General features: G+C 40.6%; 1 protein-coding gene across 2 annotated transcripts; it reads right to left on the bottom strand.

Annotated features, from left to right (window-relative positions):
• Positions 1–106: 106 nt before the first annotated feature.
• golgb1 (golgin B1) lies at positions 107–27395 on the bottom strand. Of its 2 annotated transcripts, none has more exons than XM_028451181.1 (20): positions 27272–27395; positions 24530–24619; positions 23277–23471; positions 23077–23190; positions 21585–21743; positions 21381–21503; positions 20276–20389; positions 17959–18616; positions 17798–17874; positions 16692–16749; positions 9343–14248; positions 8851–9262; positions 7793–8026; positions 6932–7711; positions 6044–6237; positions 5811–5967; positions 4349–4452; positions 4191–4262; positions 2663–2741; positions 107–2571 (listed from the first exon to the last, which is right to left on the bottom strand). In XM_028451181.1, the coding sequence occupies exons 2-20, from the start codon at positions 24596–24598 to the stop codon at positions 2431–2433; spliced, it is 8646 nt and encodes a 2881-aa protein (XP_028306982.1). In that variant the 5' UTR covers positions 24599–24619; positions 27272–27395; the 3' UTR covers positions 107–2430. The 2 variants fall into 2 exon arrangements, with proteins under 2 accessions (XP_028306982.1, XP_028306983.1); XM_028451182.1 differs by having other exon boundaries at positions 107–2568.

Raw genomic sequence — 27395 nt, 5'->3', positions numbered from 1 at the left:
CATTTGTCATCATAGAAGTAAAATAAAAGTTATAAATACATATACATGGTTAATCCATCAAAATAAGTTAATGTCCTTAATTAAATAAACAATCCACAGTCTCTGATCTACACCATTAATACTTTCTTTTATTTATTGATACAAGCCCTTTAAAGACAGATACAGAGTAAAATTAAATTTAAAAATTTAAATAAAAGCACATTTTCAGACAATAAAAATGAGAATAAAAGTGTTTGAACAGACAGGATGACAAAAAATAGATTGTAATTACAACATACAACATATTGCCTTTAAAGTAAATTTATCTGATACAGTTTAACAGAAATAAACAGCAGATGTCATTAGAATATAGTGAAATCTGTCTCATACAGATTATGATAAGCATCTACACTCATGCTCATTGTAGGAAAATCACAGTTTAGGAAGTTTAAGGCATTTTTTAACAGCTAATGTTGCCAGATATCACATAAGAGTCAAAGAAGTAAGAATTATATGGGATTTTAAAAATTATTGTATTATTGTTTTAAACGTAACTTCAAGCTTAATCATTGTGTTTTGTAAAAAAAAGGATTTAGATTTTGAGTTTTTTAACAGGTTTTTTGTCTAGATTTCAAGAGAAATAATGCTTTACTTTATGGAAAATCTTTTTTTTTTTTTTTTTAATTATTAATTGTTCATATTTTTTATTGGCCAACACTGTAACTCATTGAATCTGGTTAAAATCAAATTCCTCACTCTAATTAACACTAAAACTGCCCAGTCAGTTACAATAGCCCATTATTTTACTATATTTATGAATTTACTTGGACATTTTGTTTTTCTCTATTTTTCAATATTACTACTTCGTATATCATTCATTTCATTGCTGGACAATATGTGTAGTATAAGTGTTATTTGTAATTAAAGACACGAAAATTGTATTTTCTCTTGCTCTAAATACAAATTTTAAAACAAAAACTTCAAAAATGTGTTACTGCTCCCAAAAAATAAATATCTAAAAATACTAACTTTTTTAATCCCTTTTATGACTATATAAACATGACAGCTGTTACCTTCCTGTAAATATTGATAAAACACTCAAATAGCAGTTAACCAACAAACCTGCAACACGTTTTTAAAATTATTTAGATTTAACTGATTTAGCTAAAAATGAAAAGACTGTAATAGTAAAATATTCCACAATAAATTACTGAGTTTATTCCAGGGGATGATTTTATTGTTCATGTAAAAAAAAGTGACAGATTTTACAGAGGACACGAAACTACGGAATTTAGCTGTATTAGCCTAGCTATAAATACATATTCAAATATTATTAAAATTATTTGTAATTATATTATTTATTAATAATTTTGAGTTTATTCCAAGTGATTAATTTGGTGTTTATATCAAATGAAACAATAAAAAAACATGCGTTTTACCGACTCGAACGTTTTTAGCCGGTTGCTAGGCAACAATTGTCTAGTCACCAAATTTTAGCACAAATTTCACCACAATAAAAACAGTTTGTGTGTTAAACTGTGACATTATTGAATCATATCTGGTCACCCTGTTTGAGTGCAGCCGTTTAAAACCATGCGTCATGAAATAGTCACGTTACAAAAGTCTGCATGACACCACCACCCAGCATGATAAGAAACTGTTTATTGTTATTTAATTAGAGTTTTAACATACAATATTGATTAGATTAATTTAGCTTTGCTTTCAAGTCGATTGAACAATGTGACAGATTTTCCCCATGTGTAAAGTCACTATTATTACACACGTCCATTTACACAGCTTTATCGTATTCATTAAAATGATTTAATTTAGTAAGAGTATGGAAGCCCATTACCACCAGTAAAAAAAAAACTAAAAAAGCAAGGAAAAGTAAAATAAAATAAAAAAAATCTTAACTCAATTATGAGACACAGTCATAGTTATGAGACGCAAAGTCATATTCATTTATTATGACTTAGTACAGTAGTAAGATGGTATCTCTTAATTATGACTTAGTTTAGTTGTGAGATAGTATATAATAATGACTTAGTTTAGTAGCAAAATAGTATCTCATAATTACAAGATAACTCATAATTATGACTTAGTATATATTTATTTTATTGTTTTACTTTTCCTTGTGTTCTTTTGGTTTTTTTTCTGGCGATAATGGGTTTCCATAAGTTTCCCAGCTGTGAAGTGATTTAAAGTTAAAGGCACATAAAACACCATCTTGATTATAAATCCATCCATGTTTACCATTAACACACACACACAACAGTACACACACACATACACACTCTGAGCCATTCGACCAACACGGAAACTTTCCCTTTGGCTTTAGAGTGCAGTCATATAAAGTGCAGTGTTTATTAGTAACACCTTCCTCTGAGTCAGTCAGTCAGTACCCTTTAATCATGTGTTACAGCGTGAGTCGCTCTTCATCTCTCAGTGATCTCACAGGTTTCCACTCAGACACAGCAGCAGCAGGACATGAACCACCAGCACGTAGATGCTGAACAGCAGAGGCGTACGCTGACGGGAACAGAACGCCACGCGCAGCATGCGCACCAAGCCCGGTCCGCTCCTCCTGGTCTGCTGTAGGACAAAAGTCACACGCGTTTACCATTACAGCACGTACCAGTGTGTACTGTATCAGACACAGTGAAACATCAGTGTGTGCGTTTACCCGTGTAACGACTCCTTCAGGAGGTTCTATGAACACGGCCGTTTCTGAGTGATCAGCGTCCTGCCACGTAGACGGGTGACTGCAGGAAAAACCACACACCAGAAGAGACATTAGACGTAGCTCTCACACGTGCAACGGCATGTGTGAACATGTACTCAATATTAATTCACTAGTGTGCAAGTACACTTAACTGGTGAAACAAAAACAGTTAGCATTAAATGCTAATAAGGGGGTGGAGAAAAGCAAATTCAGGCTTAACATTTGCTTTTGAAAATATTACAACCAATCAGGGAGCTGGATTTGGTTATGGTCTACGAGTATTATTAGAGAATCTTGTCTTTACTAGTACTACTAGTGCAATTTTTGAGTGTGCTAGTAGTACTAGTACCATGCACTAGTCCAGTAGACAATGTTGTGTAACAAATACTGCCATTTTACTAGTAACAGATTTTAGGTCTACTAAGCACTACTAGGTACACAACATTGTCCACTAGTAAGATTTTTGTTCACTAGTACTACTATTACACTGAAAAATGTGACCAGTAGTACCAGTAGATTGTTTCTACTCTATGGAAAGCCAACGATGGTTGCTATCAGTGATATATTACGCTCCAATAGTGCTTAATTTTGTAGTACATGTATTAAATTTTGGTTTACTTTTGTGCAAGTAGACTTTACTAGTGAAGTGTCACTAGTGAAGCAAAAGGTAGCACTATTAAGCATCATATGCTAATAAGTGGGCGGGAAAAGTAAATGCAGGCTTGCCATTGGCTTTCGAAAGTATTGCAACCAGAGTCCTGGATTGCGTTATAGTCTCTCCTACTTCATTTGCATTAGATCTACTAGTACTACCAGTGAATCGTTTGGCTTTACTAGTACTACGAGTTAGATATTTTACATGTACCAGCAGTACAAGCAAAGTTTTTGGGGTTTTTTTACTAGTATTTGAAGTCTATTAGAACTACTAGTGACACAAAATAGTCTACTGGTAGATGCTTTTTGCTTTACTAGTGTGGTCTACACTTAAAATACTATGAATACATTCTATTTGTATTACTAGTGATATAGTCTACTAGTAGTACTAGTAAAGCCAAAAGATTCACTCGTAGTACTAGTCGACCTAATGCAAATGAAGTGGAAGGTGTCGTGGCGGTTTTTAATGGAATGAGACAGAATCAAGTTGTATTGTTTACTGGTCAAATGTGAACACAGGGTTTATTTGGTTAAAGAGTTTTTGAGGCAGATCGGTCTGGTATTCAAAGGTTTCTGTGTGTGTGTCCAATGAATCTGTAGTTGTTCTGTGCTCTCAGGGTTTTGTATGCTGCTGATAGCGCTAAGCATAACAATGACAGAGTCTCTGAGAAGAGAACTTGGCAAATGTTATCAGTGTACGATGGTATCTGTCCTGCCTAGGGCAGTGTGACCAGAACCAGAAGAGATTCTGTAATCACATATCAGGAGGGATTAGAACCAAATCCAGCTCCCTGATTGGAGCATATTCTTGCTCAGAGGTTTCCGTAGTAACCACCGTTGTAGTCTCTGCTGCAAGATCATCAGCTGCTCCTCTGTGTTCATCCTCTGCTGCATCTCTTCATCCAGTCTGTGAAGGACAAAGACAGTGTGAGGGGGGTGGGGGTCAGGCTGGTGATGCGTTCACTGACTCGCTCTGCTCTGCTCCATTCTCACCTGCGCTGAAGGTCTTTGAGCTCAGACAGGTAGGTGTGATTATCCTGCAGGTTGCTGATCCTCTCCTGTGGAGCTCCAGGAGCACTGTCCACTTCTTCCTGAGCCTGTGAGAGAAAACACCATCATGTCCAACAAACTGTTCTAGATAACCAACAGTTTAACAGAAAACAAGTTTTTTCTTTTACTTTATTTAAAAATCTGGCTCCAGTATGACACGGACATATCTCACATGTATGTTTTGGGTCAATTAAACTCATTTTCACACTATTTTTCCCAGAAAAATAGGTGACTGAATGTCTAGCAAAGTGTAGTAAATGGAGGAAAAAGCAAAATTTAGCTCATAATCGCTGCAAAATCTCAACTGAGCAATAATTCATCCAAAATAAAATGCAAACAACTGTATGACATGGACTAAACCCCTCACTTACATGTTTTGGGACCATTTCACGCATTATCATTGCATTTCTCCCATCAAATTGATTGGCTGAGTTTCAATTAGAGGGCAAAGGCCACTTTTGGAAGAACTTACAAAAGAGACACTGTATTAAAAAGGTTGTTCCTGTTGGTCAGGATAGAGGTCTGGTTGAATGCCACATCTACCCAAAATGCATCATAAGACTTCAAGATGGTATGAGATGTGTCCTTGGACAAACAATAAAACGTTGTCATAATCTCAAGATGATATGGGAGAAAGATTTGTCATGTACACTGGATGAAAAAACATGGTAGGGGACTCTTTCCAACACTGTAAAATACATGAGAAACCAGAGGCAAATTTATTCAGTATAAAATACTTAAAAGTATAAAATGGGCTTAAAAAACACTGATCTGCGCTGGAAGTGTGGGGAACAAAGTGGTACTTTTATCCATGAATTATGGGAATGTCCGAAAATTCTTCCCTCCATTATGTATGTCCTGTCGATACACGTTTGTTTGTATTTTCTGTTTGCAATATTGAAAATACAATAAAACTTTGGATTATGAAAAAAAAAAAAACCGGTAGCTGAGTTTTTAGCAATGTATTCTTGCAAAGTATTTTCAATAAAACCCTCCAAACTTCTGTGAATCATCTGAAGCCTATTAAATTACCAACAGTAGCTGCCTCTATCAACTTTATTTTGCATGTTTGGTTTGATTTTGATAAGTTTAATTGCCAGTAAAGTCATCTAAACAGGGAAAGATGACGCAGAAATGGAAACTATTGTAAAAGGAGCCAAAATGAACAATAAGGATAACTAAACATTATTTGACTTTAAATTTGTTGACAAACTAATCATTTTATTTTTATTTACGACTGCAAATAAAAAATAAAGTAGGAGAAAACATTCCTTCTCATGTTCTCTTCCAAATCTGATGACCGAACCGAGGCTCATCAGAAGATTTTTTATTTTAACTAAATAAAAGACAAGGTTTGGTAGCATTATATCATTACAGAGACACATGATTCCAGTCATGGCCCTACCTCTCTCTGATACGTCTCCTGCTGGACCTTAGGCTGAGCTCTGGCCTCCTGCAGTAAAGAGCTGAGCTGTCTCAGCTGTTGGTCTCTCTCTGAGAGCGTGACCAGCGTCTGCTGCTTCAGCTGCTCAGCCTGAGCCATCCAGTCCATCCTCTCCAGCCTCAAGAACCAAAAAAACATTAATCTACTGTTCAAACTGATCAGCGTTAAAGCATTGTAATCAGCTCATTTCCTACCTGAGTGTCTCTATCTCCTGCTTCCCCGTCTCCACCACGTGCTGCAGCTGTGTCAGAGCACCCATCGTGTCTTCGTTCTTGGTCCTCTGGTCCAGCAGCTCCTGGCTGACTTTGATCAGCTCTCCAGCACCGAGGCGAGTTAGCTCCGCCCTCTGTTTCTGCAGCTCTGATGTCTGCGTCTGCAGCTGCTCCAGCTGCACACAGAGGATGAGGAAGATGTAACAAACAGTCAAAGCTTTTCCTGAGGACACCAGATCCCTCACCAGTAGGGGTGTGCGATCTGACGACATTAGATCGTTAAGGATTAATGCTGCGGACGCGGTACAAAATGTTTGCACGGCCAGATTACATACAAAGTTAAAGGGATAAACGCGGTAAGAGGCAAATTCCTCTCCTGATGAGCGACAAGAGCGTTGGCCGTGGCATGCGCGCTCTCGATTTTCTGTGACATTCGTCATTCGCTTGAGTTGAAAATACTGAACTCCAGGGAATGTTTCGTGTAACGCGCAGGCACGACAGCCAATCAGAGCCCTTGTTTTCAATGACATCAGGCTGTCAACACAGACACCAATCTTTTCACCCATTTCAGCATGAAGGAGAAATTAATCGTGGCGGTGTGTGACCACCCGGAGCTCTACGACACAGCCAGGTTCTTTTTACTGGGACTGGACCAGGAAGGAATTGGCGCAGCTCTTGAAGAAAACAGTGAAACTCATGGAGTTGGATGTGTTTCACTGGGGTCCTCCATAGTTGATAGGGAAAAAAAGTGAGTCTGGTTGGCGGCGCTTCAGACGGGAAAATGAAGCGAATATGGCGAAAAAAAATTTTCAGCTGTTGTGATAAGATTGTGATTTAACAGAGAAATAATTGTGATATGAATCTACTCACCAGTCGCTCTCTGTCATTCTGCAGAGCCTGCAGAGCATTCTTCAGACCCCACACCTCCCCTGTGGACCCCCCAGGGCTGTTGGATGTGGTCCTGCTCATCTCCTCCAGCCTGAGGCTCAGCTCCTGGACTTTGCTGAGGGCCTGGTCCCTGCTGTCCTGGAGGGACGCCATGGCTTTGGAGAACGACTCTTTCTCTGCACTCAGCTGCTTGGTTGTCTCTCTCTCCTTCAGCAGCTTCTGTTCCACAGCCAGCAGGTCGTGGGCCAACTCTCCCACCCTCTCCTGAGCGCTCTCGGACTCTGTCCTCATAACGCCCTCCCCCCACCTCAGCTCCATCAGCTCCTTGTCCCTGCTCTCCTGCGCCTCCCTCTCTTTCTGCAGCGTCGCCTCCAGCTCCTGAGCTCTCTCCCTGGCCGCCTGCAGCTGCTCCCTCAGCTTCTCGACTTCTGCTCCAGGGGCATTTACGGGCTGCGACGCCACCTGACTCAGCGTCTCTCTCTCCACGCTCTGCTCCTCCTTGTTTGCCCCGTTGATGCCTCTGAGCTGACTCTCCAGAGATGAAATGCGCTCCCTTTGCATGTTGAGCTGTGCTCGGTGCTGCGACTCCTTCAGGCTCAGGACCTGGTTGAGCTCCTCTCGGTATCCGTGGATCTGTGCCGACAGTTTGGCTTTTTCAGCGTAAAGGTCGTCTCTCTGGGCCAGCAGAGAGCGCATCTCTTCCTTCAGACCGTTATTCTCTGTCGCCGCCTCCTGGATCAAAGCGTCCTTCTCCATCATCACCTGAAACAACAAAAACAGTGAATCAAAACTACAAGTTCTCAATATGTGGGTTCTTCACAGATGTTTCAAGGTCTGTTCTACCTGCAGGTGTTTCTCCTCCAGCTGTCTGTATATGTTGAGCACTCGATCTCTGTCGTCCTGTAAGGAACCCATGGCCTTCATGAAGGAGTCAAGCTTGGCTCTCCTGGTGTTGCTCTCTTCCTCAGCCTTTCTCAGCTGTTCCTCCAGGTCCCGCACTTCTCCTCTTTTCTGCTCCAGTTGCTCCTCAGCCTCCCGCGCCCGGCCGTCCGCCTCCATTCTGGCCTCCTCCGCAGCCTGAGAAGACAAAACAAGAAAGAACTTTTCTCATGTTTTCGTACTGAGGAGGAATAGTTGCTGTTACAGAGGAAACTGTTTTACATGTTGGTGTATCAGATCAACTGGTTATCAATATAGGTAGTGACTTCATGCTAAGGTTTTAGTTATTCAGACAACTGCACCTCAGGAATTCCACTTTAATATCCTGACAACTGCCAGTCTTCGTCAGAAGCATTTGCTGATCGCTTTGATGTTCCCTTGACTTCCGTGTGGTAATTCCAGCAAGATTCTTTTTGTCTTCTTCTTGAATAATAGATTTTTTAATATTATTCAAAAAGAAAACAAAAATAATCTTGCTGGAATTATTACAAGGAAGTCAAGTAAACTTCAAAGGAAACATCAAAGCGATCAGCACAAGCCTCTGACGAAGACTGGCAGTTGTCTGTCAAAACATGTCAGGTGATCAAAGTGAAATTCCTGAGGAACAGTTTAACATATTATTCAAAAACAAGACAAAAATAATCTTGCTGGAATTATAACTGGTGACTAATACTCTCAGTGTTTACATTAACATAAGCGTATGTCTATCACACCACAACAAAAACACACTTGTTAGTTATAATTAGTGGTGCTGTCAGAAACTAGTCACAGGATAACATGTTCACAACTTGAATCGTAACACCAAAAGATGTACAACATATTATCCATGGATGCAAAAGAACAAACACAAATATGAACCATTTTAAGATGTCTGCTAATCATTTTGCTGCTAACCGTGCACTTCACTTCACACTGTTCATTCCACGTGCACGCAGAGTACGCAGAACATCACCAAAGCTCACCTGAGTGACAGCCTGCTCCTTCTCCCCCAGCATCTCCACCTCTCTCTGTTCCTTCTCGTGGAGCTCGCTCTGCAAGTTCTCCATCAGGACTTTGGAGGACCTCAGGTCCGTCTCCAGCTGCTCCACGCTCAGACACAGATGCCTCTGCTCCGCCTCCCTCTCGCTCAGCGCCGTCCTGGCCTGCTCAGATTCATCCTGCAGCTTAGCTACGGCCTCCTCTAAAGCCCGACTCCTCTGGCTCAGAGCCTCCAGCTCAGTTTGCAGAGAGCGAGCTTGGGTTTGTGCAGATTGAAGCTCAGCGGTGGTTTGAAGGAGCTTTGTCGTCTCCTCCTCTAGGGCAGCTTTGGTTTCCATGAAACTCTTTTCTTCTTTGTCCATCTTCAGTTGCCAGTCTTTGTCTGCTTTCTCTAACCTGAAAGACAAACATTGTTTAACTTTAGGCACAAAGAAAATACATTTGTGTTGAAAAATAGAGGTGAAGGTGTTGTTGACCTGTTCACTGAAGCCTGAAGCTCTTCTTTGAGAGAACTTTCCCTCCTCAGATGTTCTGTGAGGTCCTTCACTCGAGTTTCAGCCTCCTGGATCTCAGCCTCCTTGGCCTGCAGAGCCCCGTTGAAGCGACTCTCCCACTGGCGAGCCTCGTCCACGACTCTGTCGCGATCGTCTTGCAGAGAAGACATGCAGCGAGAGAAGGCGGCTAACCGGGCCAGAGACTCATCCAGGCGAGCCTGCACCTCCTGGGCTCTCTTCTCTGCATCAGCTGCCATCTGTCTGGCCTCCAGTGTAGCTTCTTCTTCCTTGTCCCGGTCGCTGTACGACTCCTCCAACCTCAGCTCCATTTCCTTTAGTTCAGCTCCAAGTCTGAACCTGACAGAGTCCAGAGTCTCCTCAGCCTCAGCTTTCAGGGACACCTCTCTCTGATGGATGCTCTGCTCTAATGCCATCTTTGTGGCATTTGCTTTGTTCGCCTCCGCCTGTGCTTCTTCTAGTTGTGACTTGACGCTCAGTAGATCTGCTTCAGCCTTCTTCAGCTCCTCTCGAGTCTTGGAGATGTCTGTTTGGGATCTATCCAGTTTGTTGGCGATCTCGTGGTGGCTGTGCTGCATGGCCTTGGCCTTTCGGCCCAGTTCGCTGATCCTCTCCTGGTACTGGATGCAGTCCTTCTGCAGTTGTCGCACTTCCAGCTGTTTCTCCCTCAGCAGCTCCTCCAGCTGTTTGGCTCGGCTCTGACTGCCCTCTTTCACCCTCTGAGCCGACGTCAGCTGCTGCTCTAGTTCCCTCCGCTTCCCAGACTGGGCTTCGGCCTCTGCCCTCTCTCTCTGGGCCTGCCTCATGTCCTCCTCCAGCAGCGACGCTCGCTCCCTCTCACTCCGGGCCTCAGCCTCCAGCTCAGCTCGCTCCCTCTCCAGCCGCTCCACCACCCGCTGCAGCTCGTTCAGGTGCTCGCGGTTTTCCGCCGCTTCTTGCTGGTAGCCGGCGATGCTCCCATTGAGCTGAGCGAGCTGGTTCATTAGACGCTCCTCCAGGTTGTCCTTCTCGGCTTCAAGGCTTTTGAGGAGATCTTTGACCCGAGTTTCTCTCTGTGACGCCTCCTCAGCGAGGCTTTTTTCTCTCTCTCGGCTCTCCTGAAGAAACCGCTCCAATGAAGTCACCTGGCTCTCCCTTTCTTTTATATCCTGAAAGTCCTGTTCAAAGGAGGTCAGTTTCGATTCCAGTTCCGCTTCTCGTTGCTGCCACTGCTCCCGCTCTGCATGAAAAGCAGTTTCCATTTCCTTCAGTTTAACTTCAAATGATGGTGAAGAACTTTCACTGATTCCAGGTTTTTCTTCTGCTTCTGGTGCAGATAATGAAACAATCTGCTCCTCCAATGTCTTGGATGACTCCTCCTCAGCTTCACTGTGACTTTGAGGAGCTTCTGTTAACAGGACAACTGCATGTGACTGTTGAACATCTTGATTTGAAACATCAGCTGTCTTCTCTGCTGTTTGAAGGAGTTGTTCCTTTAACTCTTCAATTTGAAGCCGCAGTGACTCTCTTTCCGTCACAGAGGACTCTAGTTCTTCTTTCAAAGCTCGCAGTGTTTCCTGAAGTTGTTGGATTTCAGCGTTTGATGCCTTGTCTTGTCTGCGTACCACAGGTTTCTCTTGCAGCTCCCGGAGTTTCTCGTTCTCTTCCTCCAGGTCTGAAATTTTCTGTTGCTTTGTTTTGGCAAATTTTCTCATTTTGTCTTTCATTGTTTCCACTTCTTTCTGCGACTCCTCGGCTTGTCGTTGGGCTTCCTGCCTCGCCGCTTCCTGGGATTTCACCTTCGCCGCTAGCTCCTGCCTCTCCTGTCTGGCAGCTTCAAGGACTTTCCTCACCCTCTCTGCCTCGTCGCTCACGTTTTCGTACGATCTGAGCAGCGTCTCGTACTCCTCTTCCATCCCTTTGACCTTTTCTTCTTTTTCTTTGCGCGCTTTGAATGTCTCGTCTTTGGCCAGCTTCAGTTCCCTCTGACAGGCATTTTTCTCACTGATTATGCCTTCCATTGCCAGCTTCAGGCTCTCGCAGGAAGATCCCAGATTTTGGTTGTCCAGTAATGTCTTTTGGAGCTCCTCGCTCAGCTGGGCTTTGTCCTCTCTGAGCTTCTCCAGCTCCACTTCTGCCGAGTTGATCTTCTGCTGCAACTCAGCGGCGGTCTTCTCAATGGAGGTCAGCTGTTCTTTCTGGGCCTTGTTTTCTTTGAGGGCGTCTTTACGAGAGATCAGAGCAGCCTGAAGCTTTCTCTGAAGATGCTGGATCTTTGACTCCGTGTCGTCTTCTTGTTTCTGCGGGGATTCGACTTCCAGCCTCTGAATCTTTTCCTGCTCAGCTCTCACTTCCTCTTGCAGAGAGAAGATGAGCTGATCCTTCTGAGCGACAACGTCCTGCATCGAGTGGATCAATTTGCTTTGCTCGCTCAGCTGCTCACTCAGATCCAGCATCTCTTGGTTCTTATTGTCGAGGAACTGCTTGAAATCTTCCACCTCAGCCTGAAGGGATGCAATCATGGACGTGGACTCGGCAGCAGCCGCTCTGGTTGCATCTTCCATCTCAGCCTTTAGAGCTTCAGCTCCTCTTTCTGCTTGAAGATGCTTTTCCCTCAGATCCATTAGTTCTTCAGAAAGAGCATCAATCTGCTTCTCTTTTTCTCTCAAAGATTGCAGCTCTTTGCTCAGTTCAGACATTTCAGTCTCCTTTTCCGACAGACTTGTCAGAGCTTCCTGATGGTTTCTCTCAAGTTCTGTATTCTCCGTTCGCACTGCCTGGATGTCGTCTTGGAGACTTTTCAAGGATTCTTCCATTTGTCGGGTAACCACATCCGACTCTGCTGTGCACGGCAGTGGAAACCTTGACTCAGTTTTGGAAGAACTGGTCTCAGATGCTGCAAAGTCCACCCAGTCCTCTTGCACCCAATCGCTCGCTGTGGATTTATCCAACATCTCAGCCGCTGGTGGTTCTTTCGATGAATCCAGTCTTTCAGAAACAGCCTTTTCTTCTTGTTCCTCATGTTTGACAAGGATAAGTTCTTTTTTTCTGCTCTGCAACTCAAAACGCTCCATCAGCTCGTTGTATTCATCTTTCTGCTGCTTCAGTTGTTCTCTATGGTGTCGGTCTTTCTCCTTTGCTTTACGGATGGTTTCTTTGCGAGACTCTTGGGCCTCAACAAGTTTCTTGTGTAATGTTTCACACTCAGCTTGGAGGGATGACAATTGAGATTGTAACGCTGTTTCTTCTGAGGACACATCCACTTTTGCGACTTCCTCCTTCAGGCTTTCATTCAAAGCCAGAGTTTCAGTGAGAACTTGATCTTTTTGGATAATTGTTTGCTTGAGCGTTTCAATCACCTCCTCTTTGGTTTTTAGAGCTTCGTCGAGCTTAACAAGTTTAGCCTCAATCTGTTGAACCTCGTGACCTTTGCTTGCTTCGTCCTGCAGCAAACTCTCCCGACTTTCATTGTCTTTTTCCTTCCATTTCTTCAGTTCCTCCTCCAGTTCATGAACCTTCTTCATGAACTCTTTTCGCTGCACAAGTGCCACCTGAAGCTTCTTCTTTGCATTTACCAGCTGGTTTTGTAACACTTCCTTCTCCTTTTGTAGTCCAGGTTCATCAACCACATGGGTGACCGAGTCATCTCTGGCCACCTGCTGCTGATCTTCTCCGACCTTCTGGAGCTCTTCTATCCGTTCTTTTAGTTTGCTAACCTCACTGTTGCTCTGAAGCTTCTCGTCTTCCACTTGAAGGAGTTTAGCGGACATGCTGACATTAAGCTCGGTCATCTCTTGGTCTTTCTGGCTGAGCTGACGGTGCAGCTCACTGATCTCAAAGTCCTTCAGTGACAAAGACTTATTGGTGAGATCAGAAGTCTGGGAGTACTGGAGCAGGCTAGAGTCCATCTCTTGGAGCTGAAGCTCTCTGTCTTCCAACTGAGCACTCAGCATCCTAGCCTGACCCTCCTGCTCACAGAGAGCCTGACGGGCCATTTCCAGATCTGTCTGCAAAGCCTTGATCTTCTGCTCCTTCTCAGTATTTCCAGTGTTTAAAATATCGAGCTGCTCTTCTAGAAGCTGCATTTCCACACTGTGTTTCTCCACCATGGAGACATTATGCTGGGAGTAGTTTTCCAACTCCTCCTTGGCTCGCTTTAGCTCCTCCGCTAAGTTGCTGGCTTGTATTTCCGCCTCTTCTCTGGCAGCAGTGAAAGATTGGGCTTCCTCCTCCAGACTCATGATCTTCTCCTTCAGCCTCTGCAGCTCACTCAGAAGTTCACTGTTGCTCCTCTGAAGCTCCTCAACAAATGTCTCCTCTGAGGACTCTGTTTGGTCAGCAGAAGAACCACCCCGCTGATTGACGTTGACCTGGACTGTCTCTCTGATGACAACAGACGAGGACTGGACCTGGAAGGTGGAGGTTTCCTGCTCCACGGTCGTTGCCACCCAGGACTGGTTGAAGTCCTGAAGCACGGAGGGCCACTCGGGACTACTGTCCTGGTTCATGGCCTCCAGGAGGGTCCAGCTGCTCTGAGCCACCTCCGAATCACTGCTGGCCACCATTTCATCAGAGGAGGTGCCTTTGGATTCCTCCGGAGACTCGGACTGATGTCCAATCAGCTCTGGGCTGCTCTCGTTTCCAGCAGAGACGGAAATAACCGAGGTGTCTTCTGCCACCAAAGTGGTGTCTTCCTCGTCTTGTGTGTTTTCTGTTAATTCAGGAGCTTCCACGAAGCTGTTTGGTGGAGCTGTGCTTTCCTCCTGAACACAGGTTTCCTTTTTCTCCGCATCATCGGAGTCGTGCACTGTTGCAAGTCTGAGAGATTCCCGCACAGCTATGAGCTCGTTGTCTTTGTCCAAAAGCTGCTGCTGCAGTGAGAAGACGAGGGCTGTAAAATTCAGACGGGATCAAATTAAACCCCAAACAAAACTTTAATCTTCAATAAAAGTCACAAAATATTTATTTTGTGCCTCAGAATAATAAAATACACAATTGAACACCTTGAAAAAGATGAACAAGTGACATAACTGTCAAGTTTGACTAGATAAGAAATAAGAATAAGTGTATTTTCCTGAAGGGATGCATCTTAAATCTCTACCCTGTAAATGAAAGAATGTCAATGAAATGAAAACTGCATTAAGCCGTTTTCAGGACCTGTAATTCAAATACAGTTGGACACTTGGTCCCTTAACCGAGTGGTTCTCAACCTTTTCAGCCCGCGACCCCTAAAATAAAGGTTCCAGAGAGCGCGGACCCCCACTGTAGATGAAGGTGGTTGAACACAGACATGAACATTGAAGTAGGGATGCACCAAAATTAAGATTTGGCCGAATATCTAACCGAATATCTAATGCGGTTGTTAAGTTTTTCACTATTTTTTTTTTCAATAGTGCATAAATAGCCTAGAATAATTTTTTATACGTTTTTTAAAGAAAGTAAATGTTTATTGAATATTCTGACATTTTTCAAACATTACAGTAAGGTAACTTTTGCTTTTCAAAAAAAGCACAACAAAGTTTTTCATTTATATTAGCCCTTCTAATAAAACAAAACATGCATTAAAAAAAATAAAGTGCATTAAAGGGGAGGTATGATGAAAAGAAATTCCTTTATAATGGTTTTGCTACAGTGATATACATCCCTTTAGCCTCATTCAGAGGGACAAAGTTGAAAAAGTTCTGTTTCCTCCCTTGCTTGTTATTCAGTCAGCTCCAAAAGGGCGAGTTGGATTTTGCCCACGTTGGCAGGTGACGTCACTTAACACGCATCCTAAAATGTAAGCTCCTCCCTCTCCAACTATCTAACAGCTAAAACACTGCAGTTTAATATAGAATAGATATTATACTTTATTGCCATATATGTAAATGCAACTGCACTACTTTTTCTGCTGCCAATCGTGTTGGGAGTCACTGCTTGCAGCCACGGTTCCATTGTTTACAAACAGAGGCTGCTAGCACTCCGTGCTAATGCTACACCATCCTATGCAGCAAGACCCTAAATCGCTTGTAAACTGAGGAGGAAACAATGGGGATGTTTACGAATTTGTGGCTCACAGCGCTAACAACGGACTCGGTTGTGAAATTGGACGGCTTCCAACTTTTACACGGTGACGAAGAGCGGTAAGCGGAACGGAAAGAGTCTGGCTGTGTTTGTGTGCGGAAAGGAGGAGCTGCTGCTGCTGCTGGTCCTGCAGCAATGCACACACACTTTTCCGACTCAAAATCACAGCACGTTGTTTGCTTGCGTCATTGCATCACACGCTACTATTCGGCCTTGCTTTTAACTCACAAAACTGAAGGCTCAATGTGGCTTTTTTGCAATATTCGGCCACCAAATATATTCGGCCACCGAATATTCGGTGCATTCCTACATTGAAGAACAGTCATGTGGAGACAGATCCATCTATAAGGGGGAATAAAGGGGAGAGATTTTTGGGGCCCACCCATAAAGTCAGTAAAATGATGGTTCATTGTTCTATGAATCTGTGATAACCACATTTATTTATTCATCTGAATAATATTCACTGTTATCCAGGAAGTTTATTATTTGCGCCATAGTATATATTTATCTTCTAAATGTAAATCCTTATTTCAGAAATAAAATGGGTAAAAACTTGTGATAAATGGTGGAAAAGGTGGTAAAATGGGATTTTAAAAACCACAAAAAATCAGTTAATATATACAAATTAGTAGGAACAATTAGTTTAAACTAGCAAATAATGGATATGACAAATTGTGAATGTGGTTAAGTTGGCAAACATAAGCATGAAACATGGTGAAAAGCGGTTAAAAGTGACAATAATGGGTTAATATATGCAACATTAGGTGGAAAAGTGGTGGAAAGGGTTTATAAGTGCCCAAAAAGTCTTAAAAGTGGAAAAATGCACAGAAACGGTTTTCAAATTTGATCGAGAAGCGGCAAAAATGGGTGCAAAAATATGGCATGAAAAGTTATGAAAAAAGGTTAAAATATGGCAAGTTTGGGGTAGCTGCAGAAAAACTGTAAAAATAGGCAAAAATGTGCTCAAATTGTTCAAAAACTATTAATAGTTTATTATGGCATCTGGTGACCCATTCCCAGTGTCTTGTGACCCCAAGGTTGAAAACCCCTGCCTTAACCACATGAGAAAACAGGAAAAACTGCACTTTAATTATTACAGCTAAATGGAGATAATCATTATACTTTTAAGGATGATTATAGTATTTAACGGGAATATCTTTTTTTTTTATTCTTCACTTGAACAGAACAAATATATTTTAAAAAGGTTTTTACAACTTTATTTTGAAAGGTTTCATGCTTACTAAAAATCAATTCATGGGATTCTTTTGTACCTTTCTCAGCTTCCAGCGACTCCTGGGAGCGTTCAGCCTCTTCACTTCTGTTTGACAGCTGAAAAGATAAAAAGAGTGTGACTACAGGAATCTCAACATGCTTTAAAACATTGGGATAAAATGTAACTCTGTTCATTTAATATTCGTACAAGCTTTATGATAGAAGTGTCATTATGAAATCAGTGAGAATAAAGAAAAAACTGTCTATTGAAAGAATAGAGAATGACTGCATAGTGAGAATGGACCAATGAAGGCCTGAGACTCAGTGAGTGAGTGCAGGTGAAGGTCGACGCCTTCAGGTCTGAGGATCAGTGCGGGATCTGACCTAGTTGCTCAGGTAAAGCTCTGTCTGTCTGTAGACTGACCCACTTCTGTCCTGTCTGAGACACGGACCCCATTAATAAAAGCTGATGAGAAACTAGGGATGGTTCTAATTATTAAAGTCTTGATTATTAATGAATCTCCATTTATTTGATTTTAAATCAAGCACATGCACAGATAGACCCTGAGTGGTGGTCAAGCTCCTCCTCTTTTGCAATACATGAGAAGTTTCATTCATTTAAGAATATAAATCACTCTGTCCTCAATTCCTCCTGAATGCATTTTAATATCCGACATGTATTTTATTTATTTTGTAAACTTTTTTCACTTTATTTATACGTACATGTGTGTGTGTGTCTATATACAGAAAGTATACATGACACATATATATGCGTATACTTAAAAAATATAATTTTGTGACTTTTTTCCCCTTCTTTTTGAGTATAATATATATAATCTAATATCTATTGCTCTGCTTGACTATTTGTTTCACACTATTGTTGCCATTATTACTACTATTACTATCATTGATATGGTTGTTATTGACTTGTTGGTTTATCATTGATCCTGTTTTTGGTTTTTTTTTAATGTACGTAATTACTATACCAAATGTGGAAATCTTTGTTAATTCAGTGAAAAAAATGTGTAATAAAAAGAGTTTTTAAAGAAAAAAAGAAATGAAAGATGTCAAATCCTAAGGAAATCTGGAAGATTAAGATGTGAGCTGCATATTGTGTGTTAATGACACATTGTTGATGTGAAACAGGATTTGACTGCACACTGACCGTCACCAGCTGCTCCTGCAGATGTTTGATGGTGGCCTTGTTCTCCTCCTGCTCTGAGCTTCTTCTGTCAAGCTCATCTGAAATGTAGGTGAAGTTCATTTTTAATTATTAGTCATTAGCGGGTTCATGTTTTACTCTCTAACAGGAGTCACAGCTCTCACCCTGCAGGGTTTCCATCTCATGGACGCTCTGAGCGTGGCGTTCCTCCATTTCACTGCAGTCATGTTCCAGCCTCGTGAGCCGTGTCTCCACAGCACGCACCGTGTCTAACAGGAGGGACGGCTCCTCGAGGACGGCCACGTCCTCCATCCACGCCTCACTTTCTGGAGCCAGCGAGCGCAGATGTCTCCAAATTTCAGTCAACGTCTCCTGGAGCTTCTTCACACCTCCTTCGTGCTCCTCCCTCAGATCTGTCACTTGTTTCTCCAGCTTCCTCACCTCTGATGTCTCAGACTCCGCCTCTCTCAGATGTTCCAGTTCACTTCTGAGCTGCGCCACTTCCTCTGAAACGTCGCTGCTCGCCTGCACAGCTTTGAGCTCGGCTTCTTTAACCTGAGTGAGCTCTGACTCCAACCTGGCAACCTCCGCCCTCTCCCGCTCTAGAGCGTCCTGAGCGGCAAGCTCCACCTCTTTCATCGCACACAGCTCGTTATTCTGCTGAGCAGCGTGGCTTCTCTCCATCTCCAGGCTGGTGTGCAGAGCGGCGAGCTCCGCCTCCATCCTGCTACTTTGCTCCGCCCACTTCTGCCTGTCGTCCTCCCTCAGCCTGACGGACTCGGCCAACTCCTGCTCCATCTGTCTAAACTGAGCCGTCAGGATCTGAGCACAACAAATCAACAAATAAACAACAGGATTTATTATCGTCCGATGACTGAAAGTTTCTCAATTTTGGACATTTTGAACCAATAAGTTGACCCAATAACATAGCCCCGCCCCTTTAAACCATTGACCCTGTTTACCAAGTGTTGATACATGCTAAGCTAACCTTTCAATGAAAGGAAAATATCCTAAAGTTTTAAATAATATCTCAGGTTCTCAAATGGTGGGTGGCAGGGTTGGGGTCAATGACATTTTTCAATTACGTCTTCAATTATATATATGTTTATTTACAATTCAATTATGATTATGGTGACCGCGACATTTTTTTCCCATTTCAATTAAAATTAGAATGATTATTTTCCCCTAAATTTCAATTACATACTAATTTTTGAAACCTACATGGAAAAAAGGGTGAATTGAACCTCAAGGGAAGAAATATTTCTTCTGTTTTTCAGGTTTACTTTATTTTATTTATTTATTTATCTAATTTCTCTCTGAGTTGTGGTTTAAAAAAAGAGGACTCGGTAGGATGACAGGCATCTATTTATTTTATCATTTTATCTGTCAAATTGTGTTGTATGCCACCCTTAGTAAACTTTGTGTGATTGTTCAGTTCAAACAAAAATACAGAATACAAATGAAAAAACAAACAAAACAATACATTCTAAATTACTAAAGTTCAATTACAATTAATCACAATTTATGATCCTGAAATAAATTATCCCATAAAACTTAACCATCTTCTTGTGTTAGCTTTCTTTTAGCATCTTTTATGATTTTTATTTTGACTTATGTCTTAAATCAGCTGTAAAATACAGAAACTTACTTTGATAGGCTTCCTGATCTATGAAAATATTGGTATTAATATTTTTGATGTAGTCGTCTGACCCTTTTTTCTGTCAATATACCGTTCGATTTTTTATTTATTTATTTTTTAATGGTAAAATGATCCTCATGAGAACTGACAGGTAGTGGGAAAACTTAATAAGAAGCATAGTTTATTCATTGTTAACTACGCATGTGTAAACCATAGAACTAGAACATGGTTCGACAGTTTTGCATTTAATTAAAGTTTTTATAGTATTTTTATGCCAATTACATTTACAAAGTCAATTAGTCAATTTCTTCCAATTACGCTATAATTATAATTAATCAGCCAATTATAATTTACCCTAATCCTGGTGGGGATTAATTTTTAGTGGGTTGTGCCTGGGCTCCAAAATGCTTTTATTTTGAAGGGGAATTATTTTAATGCAGTGCGGTCAATGTATATTAGGAAAAGGTGCTTAAAATTACAACAGACTTATTTTATTTACATGTTACAAAACTTTATTGTATTTACTATCATTAACACTATGTATGATCAATAGTTAAAGTACATTTTACATGAATGAAGTAATATAATTTACAATAAGTTAGAAATTAAACCCAAATCTGTTTCCTTTTTCATTTGTGATGTAAAGAAGTTGAGTACAAACAGGTGTTGGATTTGTTTCAGGAGTCAAAAACTAATATTTTTCTGTTGTGTGAGAGTTTTAAAATCCCTCTTTAACCACACGCTGTGACGAAGGGCGTGCCTCGTCCGACCGGCTCTCGCTCGTTACAGGATTTACTCATTACGCTCCACATCCTGCTCGACTCGCTCCTGCCCATGTTTACCTGTTTCTGCTGATCAGCACTGCTCACTTCCTGCTGCAGCATCTCCAGCAGCTGAGAGCGAGAGTTCAACGCATCCTCCAGCTCCTCACAGCGACGCCCAGTCGCCTGCAGGGCCTGGATCAGAGGAGGACGATCAAAGCTGTGACCAACATCTGGGATTCAATTATTAACTCATTTCACATTCAATAATGTGCCAAAATGTAGAGAGGAAAAAAAAAGTATTTTACCACTTTCTGCAGAATTTTAAGTGGATATTTATCTTTCAATATTTTCTGTGAAACATATACATATACATTAATTCCTTTAATTTATTTTAAAGTGAAAAAAATGTGTGTGGGGGGAAAAAAATACATTTTCAAAATTGTTTTTAATCTGGAAAAGTTTTCCTGAAATTACATCAAAAGAAAAATAAATATTTTTGTTAAAGCACAACTTTTGAAACAGATATGTCATTCAAAGGAAATTAACAGTTTCCAGGCAAGATTTTAGGGTTTTTAAATCATGTTCGTGTGAATAAAAATGTTTTTTTCTACTATAAAAAAAGAAAGTATAAAAAAAAAAAAAAAAAAAAAATGAATTTCATAACTTGAACCTCATTTCCAAAATGTATTATCGTCATTATAAATCATTTGTCAAACAAAAACAATTTTAAGTCATCTTTGTAAATATTTTTTTTTCTGTTTTTAGGAGATTTTATTAAAATTACAAAAAGAAAAAAAATTCAATTAACAAAAATAAAAACACCAACATTATTTAGTTCTTAAATTTTAAACATGATAATTTTTACCTTTTGTGAAAAATTGTTCACATTTTTATTAATTATAAAGGAAAAATAATAAATAAATAAATTTCATTAAAAAATAGGCCTAAATGTTTATAGATGACCATGTTTAAGAGAAAAACATAGGATTTTTTGATAGTTAGACATAAACCTGCATTAAAATAAAATAAAAACTAAATTAAATTTTTTGTCGCTTTGCTGATTTATTTTACGCCTGCTCTGATAATTATTTTTTGCCTCAAATATTTCCTTTAAAAAATATTTAAAAAAAGAAGCAGGCTGTGTTAAATCAACAGAAACATATTAGAAGGAGAACATGTTGACCTGCTGCAGATCGTTGTGGCCCTGAGAGGACGTGGTGGCTCTCAGAAGCTCCTCCTCGTGTCTCTGGATCTGCTCCTGGAAGCGTTCGTCCTTCTCACAGACCACTGCCTGCAGGACCTTCAGCTGATGCAAACAAAAACACACGTGACATAAATCCCTGACAAGCATCTGTGTGTGTGTAAAAACATCTCCTGCTGCGGTCACCTGCTCAGCGTGAACCACCTCCTTCTCCTGCAGCAGCAACTCCATGTCCTGTAGTCTCTGTCTGAGATCACTGATGGTGGTCTCCTCCTCACTCAGTCTGCTCCTCAGCTCCTGGAGCTCTGGATCAGCTGCAGAACTCGTAAAGGAGCTTTCTGGACTCTGAGTGAGAGAAAACACACAATCCAAGTCAGAAAAGCCACTTTCTAAACTCTCTTTATTCTGTAGGGACGCTCGATAAGCATCAGTCTCATTACAGAGAAGTTCAGACGATAACTCAACCTAAAAACATGGTGTCTGTCCCTTTATAGTTTACCCTGCTCAGCTAGCACCGCTACATGCTAAGCCAACCAAAATACCTTGAATGTACACCCCACAGACTGTACATTTAGTCATGGGGGGACTGAGCCCCCTCCATAGCTGCCCCATCCCTCTGGAACACACTCCCTGCACACATTCAACACTTCACTGACCCTCAAACTTTCAAATTACTCTCGTCTCGGCAAACAAACTCTCAAGGTCATCTCTACGGCAACGCAGTCCCACGTCATTAGCATTGAGATGAACCGTGAGAGACTGCGGCAGAGTCTCAGAAAACAGGCATATGTACACACTTTCACACACAACCCATTTTTTTTTCACCGTCTCCTCCGGCCTTAACCCCTCCTCCCTCCCTGCAGATGGTAGCAGGCTGTAAGGGCAGTGCCACCCTGTGGCTGACGTGCAAACTACCCATCCTAAAGACCCATCCCCCTGGTGCTAACGTGCTGTTGTATTGAATTGAATGTTGTGTTTGTTGGTTTTTGTCGTTTAGTGAGGAGTTTTTTTGAGCGCCGCCCTGCTGCTGGCTGCTCCACAGTTTCACTATGTTATATGTGTTTGTCTTTTCATGTTTCTTGATCGGGATGTAAATGAAAATTAATTTCACCTCGGGGATTAACAAAGTATAATCAATCAATCAACAATCAATCAAAACTCACCTTTTTAAACAAGCTTTTCACTTATGGTTGTTGTGTATTTTCTGTATTTACCTTTATTGTTGTTAGTTTCTTTTTTTTGACTTGTGTGTATTTGTTTTAACAACTGTAAGGTGTCTGAGTTTTTGAAAAGTGCTTTTAAATAAAAATTATTATTATTATTATTATTATTATTATTAATAACAAATCAAATTCTTTTTTAACGTCTATCCATAAAGTACAAGAAAAGACACTATTAAGGAATACACTTGACAAAATGCACTAGACACTAATTTGTTTGACATCGACTGCTTGGTTTTATGTCTTCATCTTATTGATCTTTTGTTTGATTAAATCTTGTTCAAAATGAGCAAAGATGCAAAAACAACAAAAAATAAACACAAAAAAACTGTTTTGTGTTTATTTATAGATTATAATAAATTCACTTTATATTTCTTATGTAATGAAGTCGTTAAAATAACTTCTTTCATTTGTTATAAATCTATTTTTTCCCACTGTTGGTTTCCATGGTTACTCACAGAAGCTCCTCCTTGTCCTTTCAGATCACTGATCTGCTTATTGAGTGACACCATCTTGGCTTTGGCCTGGAGTTTGAGTTTGTTGAAGCGAGCGTCCGCTTCTTCTTTCTCATTCTGTGGGATTGAATTGCATTGTGGGATTGGGATTATTACTAGTCTGACATCATGAGTTAATTATTACTTCCTGTTTTTTCATCCACCTTGAGCTGAGTGTCTTTGCCGACCAACTCCGTGTCCTTTTGGACCAGCTGCATGTCTTTGTCCCTGATCATTTCTTTCAGCTGCACCACCAACTGCTCCAGGTGAGCCAGCCTCTCCATGGCGTCCTCGGGAACCTCCGGCTCCGTCTGTGCCTGGCCCTCGCTCCCGGCTGGAGGCTGAGGCACCAGCATGGCCTGGGAAATGGATTAGATCAGACATGGGTGACTATCATGGCCGCAGACCACTTCTGGCATCCCCAAAACAAATACACAAAATGAGTCCATAAACAAAATTACAGAAAAAATAAAAAAACTAAAAATAACAAATACAAAAACATACAAAACAACACCAAGAAACAAATGAACAAAAACATATCAAACTAAAACAAAAAATATCAATACATTTTATTTGGAAACCAGCACTTTTCAGGTCACTTTACATGTATAGTATTGACAAAAGTGACAAAAATAATTACAGAAAAAAACCACAAAAATACACAATAACAAAAAAAAAACACAAAATGCCATTTAATTACAAAAATACACAACATGACATGAAAAAAAAACACAAAATAACAAATATACACAAAATGACACAAAATAACATAAGAAAACCCCATAAAATAACAACATAAATACAAAAATTACTCCAAGATACAAAACAAAATCAAAATAACAAAAAAACACAAAACAACAAAATGACCTAAAAATAAGCAACACGACTCCAAAACACATAACACAACTTCAAAACCACATAAAGTGAATATAAACAATACACAAAATGACAACAGAGCTACACAAAGCCTTTGTTCGTCCCTGTATTAATGCTTCGATTGGTCATTATTCTAATTCCTGACATGAATATTGATAATATTGCCCATGTGTGGATCAGATTATTAACACTGACGCAGTTTTGAGGAAAAGCCTCAGAACACTGTTAGATAAAAACACATTCGGTGCATATAAAAAAAACTGGAAAACACAATCAGTCAGGAAAGTTACAAACTAAAAAAATGCCTAATAAACAAAAAGCTACGACTCTTATTTTGGAAATAACCAAGTTAAATATGAAAAACTTAGCCATTCACTCTTTCTGCCATCAAAATGATGAAAATCATTAAAAAGATGTTTAGTTAAATGAGTTGTGCACATGTCTCAGCACTTTATTCCAGCTGTGGGATCAAACTGTGAAACTTTGGATAAAAACGTGTGTGTGTGTGTGTGTGCGCGCGTGCGTGCACAGCGTTTCTCACCTCAGGATCTCCATCTGGAGCCTCCTCTCCAGAGAGCTCCTGGAGCACGTTGGCTAAACGGCTCAGCATGAGTCACTGCAGGCTAAGGATCTGGCAACAAAGAGGAAGTAATAGTTAGTGATGATGACTGACCTGGAAATGATGAACAATCAATTATGTTTGAGGTGTTAAGAATAAAGATGGTGATGAGTAGGGTTTGGCATTGTTTGGATTTTAACGATTCTGATTCTCAATTTCGATTCCTGTTCTAAACAATTCTCGATTCCGATTCTTTGAGTTGAGCAGGTCAACAGGTCACAGATTTCACAGGATAATTTTTTTAAATTTGAAAAAGCCTTTACACAGGCCATTTTTATTACTTCACTTAGTTGATACAGTTTAATTTGGTTGCTGTACTGTAACTAGGGTATTCAATTTCAAAGGTCCCAATTGTAACTGTAAAAGTGAAACTTTCTGAAATAAAACTACAAACAAGTTGTCAGCAGTCTAAAAATCAAAGAGCTACATATGGAATCAGAACAGTATCATAATGAATGAACTCTTGCAGGGTTTTTCATGAATGCACATGCTTTGTTTCACAGTTGTATTTCAAATTCACAAATGCACACGATCTGTTTCACAAATATTTATTTTATGCAAACTTGTAATGTAAATTCTGAAATGCACACGCTCTACTTCACAAATATTATTTTGAGGCACACTTGTAATATAAATCCACAGATAATGCAAATTGCTGAATGTGCATTTACAAACTGCTTCTGTGCTGTGAGACATCTGTGTATTTGTGAGAGAAATGTGTGTGGTGAATTTTGAGACTGCTCTGACGTCGCGGGTCAACAAACGTCACCATTGGCTGATAAAAGTGATTGACAGATTCATCAGCCAATCAGGTGTGTTTGCTTTCAGCCAATCATATGGCTTCTTACATTTTCACCACACTTTTAAACCAATTGTAGAGCTACTGATATGTGTGGATATGCAGTGTTCAAACAGGAGTGTCATTCTGCACTTGTGCGACTTGCGGCGACGACGCGTTGGTGACGACATAATTCAAGATGGCGGCGGCCCGGACTACAGCCGATACTATGTAATAAGAGCCTTAAAAGACATGGATATAATGAAAAGAGTGGATGGACGGAGGCATAAACATGCTGACTTTCACACGAACACACAGACTTATTAAACACACACGGACCTCAGTAAATCCAAAAAAAAGAATCGAAATGCAAACATCTTCGTAACGGTTCTGGGACCGGTTCAAAATCGGTACCCAACCCTAGTGACGAGTCTTGAATAAATAAAGATGGTTACAGTCGGGCCTTTCTGTAATGACATGAAACAAGACGAGAGCAATTCACGTAAAGTGTTTAAACACATAACTTATACTTTAAAGCAGGGGCATCAAACTCATTTCAGTTCAGGGGCCAAATACGGAGAAATTTGATCTGAAGAGGGCCACAGATTTTATGTGGGAAAATGAGTAATTTCAACATTATTTTGCCCTAGTTTGCTCTTCTTAGTATAGATAAAATACTAAATATGTAAGAAACTGACAATATCCAAGCATTAACTGATAGATTTCAGTCCCAATAGGATCTTCAGTTCAAACTTCATAGATTTTCTGACCAATTTCTATTTATTGAGGGGAAAATACTACATAATTTGAAGAAAATTTGAAGGATTTTGTAAGAACTTTGAGTTTTTTTCAACAGTTTCAACATTGAAAATGACTTCAATCATACTATATAAGCACTTGGAAAACTCTGAGCCTCTGTAAATATTGTTGAGTTTTATTTACACAGTGATTCGTTTTCTCTGTCATTTTTACTTTCTCCTGTGGGCCGAATTTGGATGCTCCAAAGGGCCAGATTTGGCCCCTGGGCCTTGAGTTTGACATTAAAGCATCTGATGATACAAATTTAGTCTTTTCACTGCATTTTATTTATCAATTTTGCTGTATGCATTTTTTTTTTTCATTCTATGTTAAGCTACCGTAATAGCCAAATATTCACCACATGGATATATAAAGTTTTACCCGAATTAACTATTACTTGGTTTTATTTTACCCTATTTATTCTCACTTTATTTATTAAATTGCTTGCTTTTGTAACAACTTGAGTTACCCCAACGTGTGAGGAATGTAGATGCATCGGATCTCATCAAATGTGGATTTGTTGGGTTTTTTCTAAACAGTTCTATATTGACTATTGTAATTTGCACTACATAAATAAAGTTGAATTGAATCACATTTAGTGAAAATGCATTGTTGGCATCTGTGTTCTCGTAGCACTTATCAGAATACACAATTATTTTGCAAAAACCCAACAAATCCGCAAAAATGTTAAAACACTTTGTCAGACAGTCCCTTAACCCTGGTCTCCGACTTGGACCGAGCAGAGCCGAGTAGAGCCGAACGGGTCTATTGGAACCACTGCGGCTGCGTCACTCCTCCGTGCAGCAAAATTGAAAACTAGCTAACGACACATCGGAACGTACATATTTTATCACGGAGGTCGTTTGTGCATCCGCAGGTTAAGTTCATAATAATACTAATAATGGCGGGAGATGCTCTTATCGGCCTGTGTTTACCGGGAAACGATGGATTATATGCGGCTGCTCGGTGAGCTAACGCTCGGAAGCAGGTAAACACGGACTCGGTGTGTGACAAACCGGAGACGGACATTTCCTCCTCCGTTTGAGGACATGGTGTGACCGTAAAGGGTTACGGGAGCGGGTACTGACCTGTGCAGGTGATTCCCGGTGAACGTGTGAGAGTTTATGAGACTTTCGTCCTCGGATTGATCTGAGAGCTGAGCCACATCACCAAACCAACCCGGAAACAAAGCCTTCCTCTGCTCTGATTGGA

The sequence above is a fragment of the Gouania willdenowi genome, chromosome 6 (assembly GCF_900634775.1).
Source record: "Gouania willdenowi chromosome 6, fGouWil2.1, whole genome shotgun sequence".
NCBI lineage: Eukaryota > Metazoa > Chordata > Actinopteri > Blenniiformes > Gobiesocidae > Gouania > Gouania willdenowi.
This window is presented reverse-complemented; position numbering and strand designations above follow the sequence as displayed.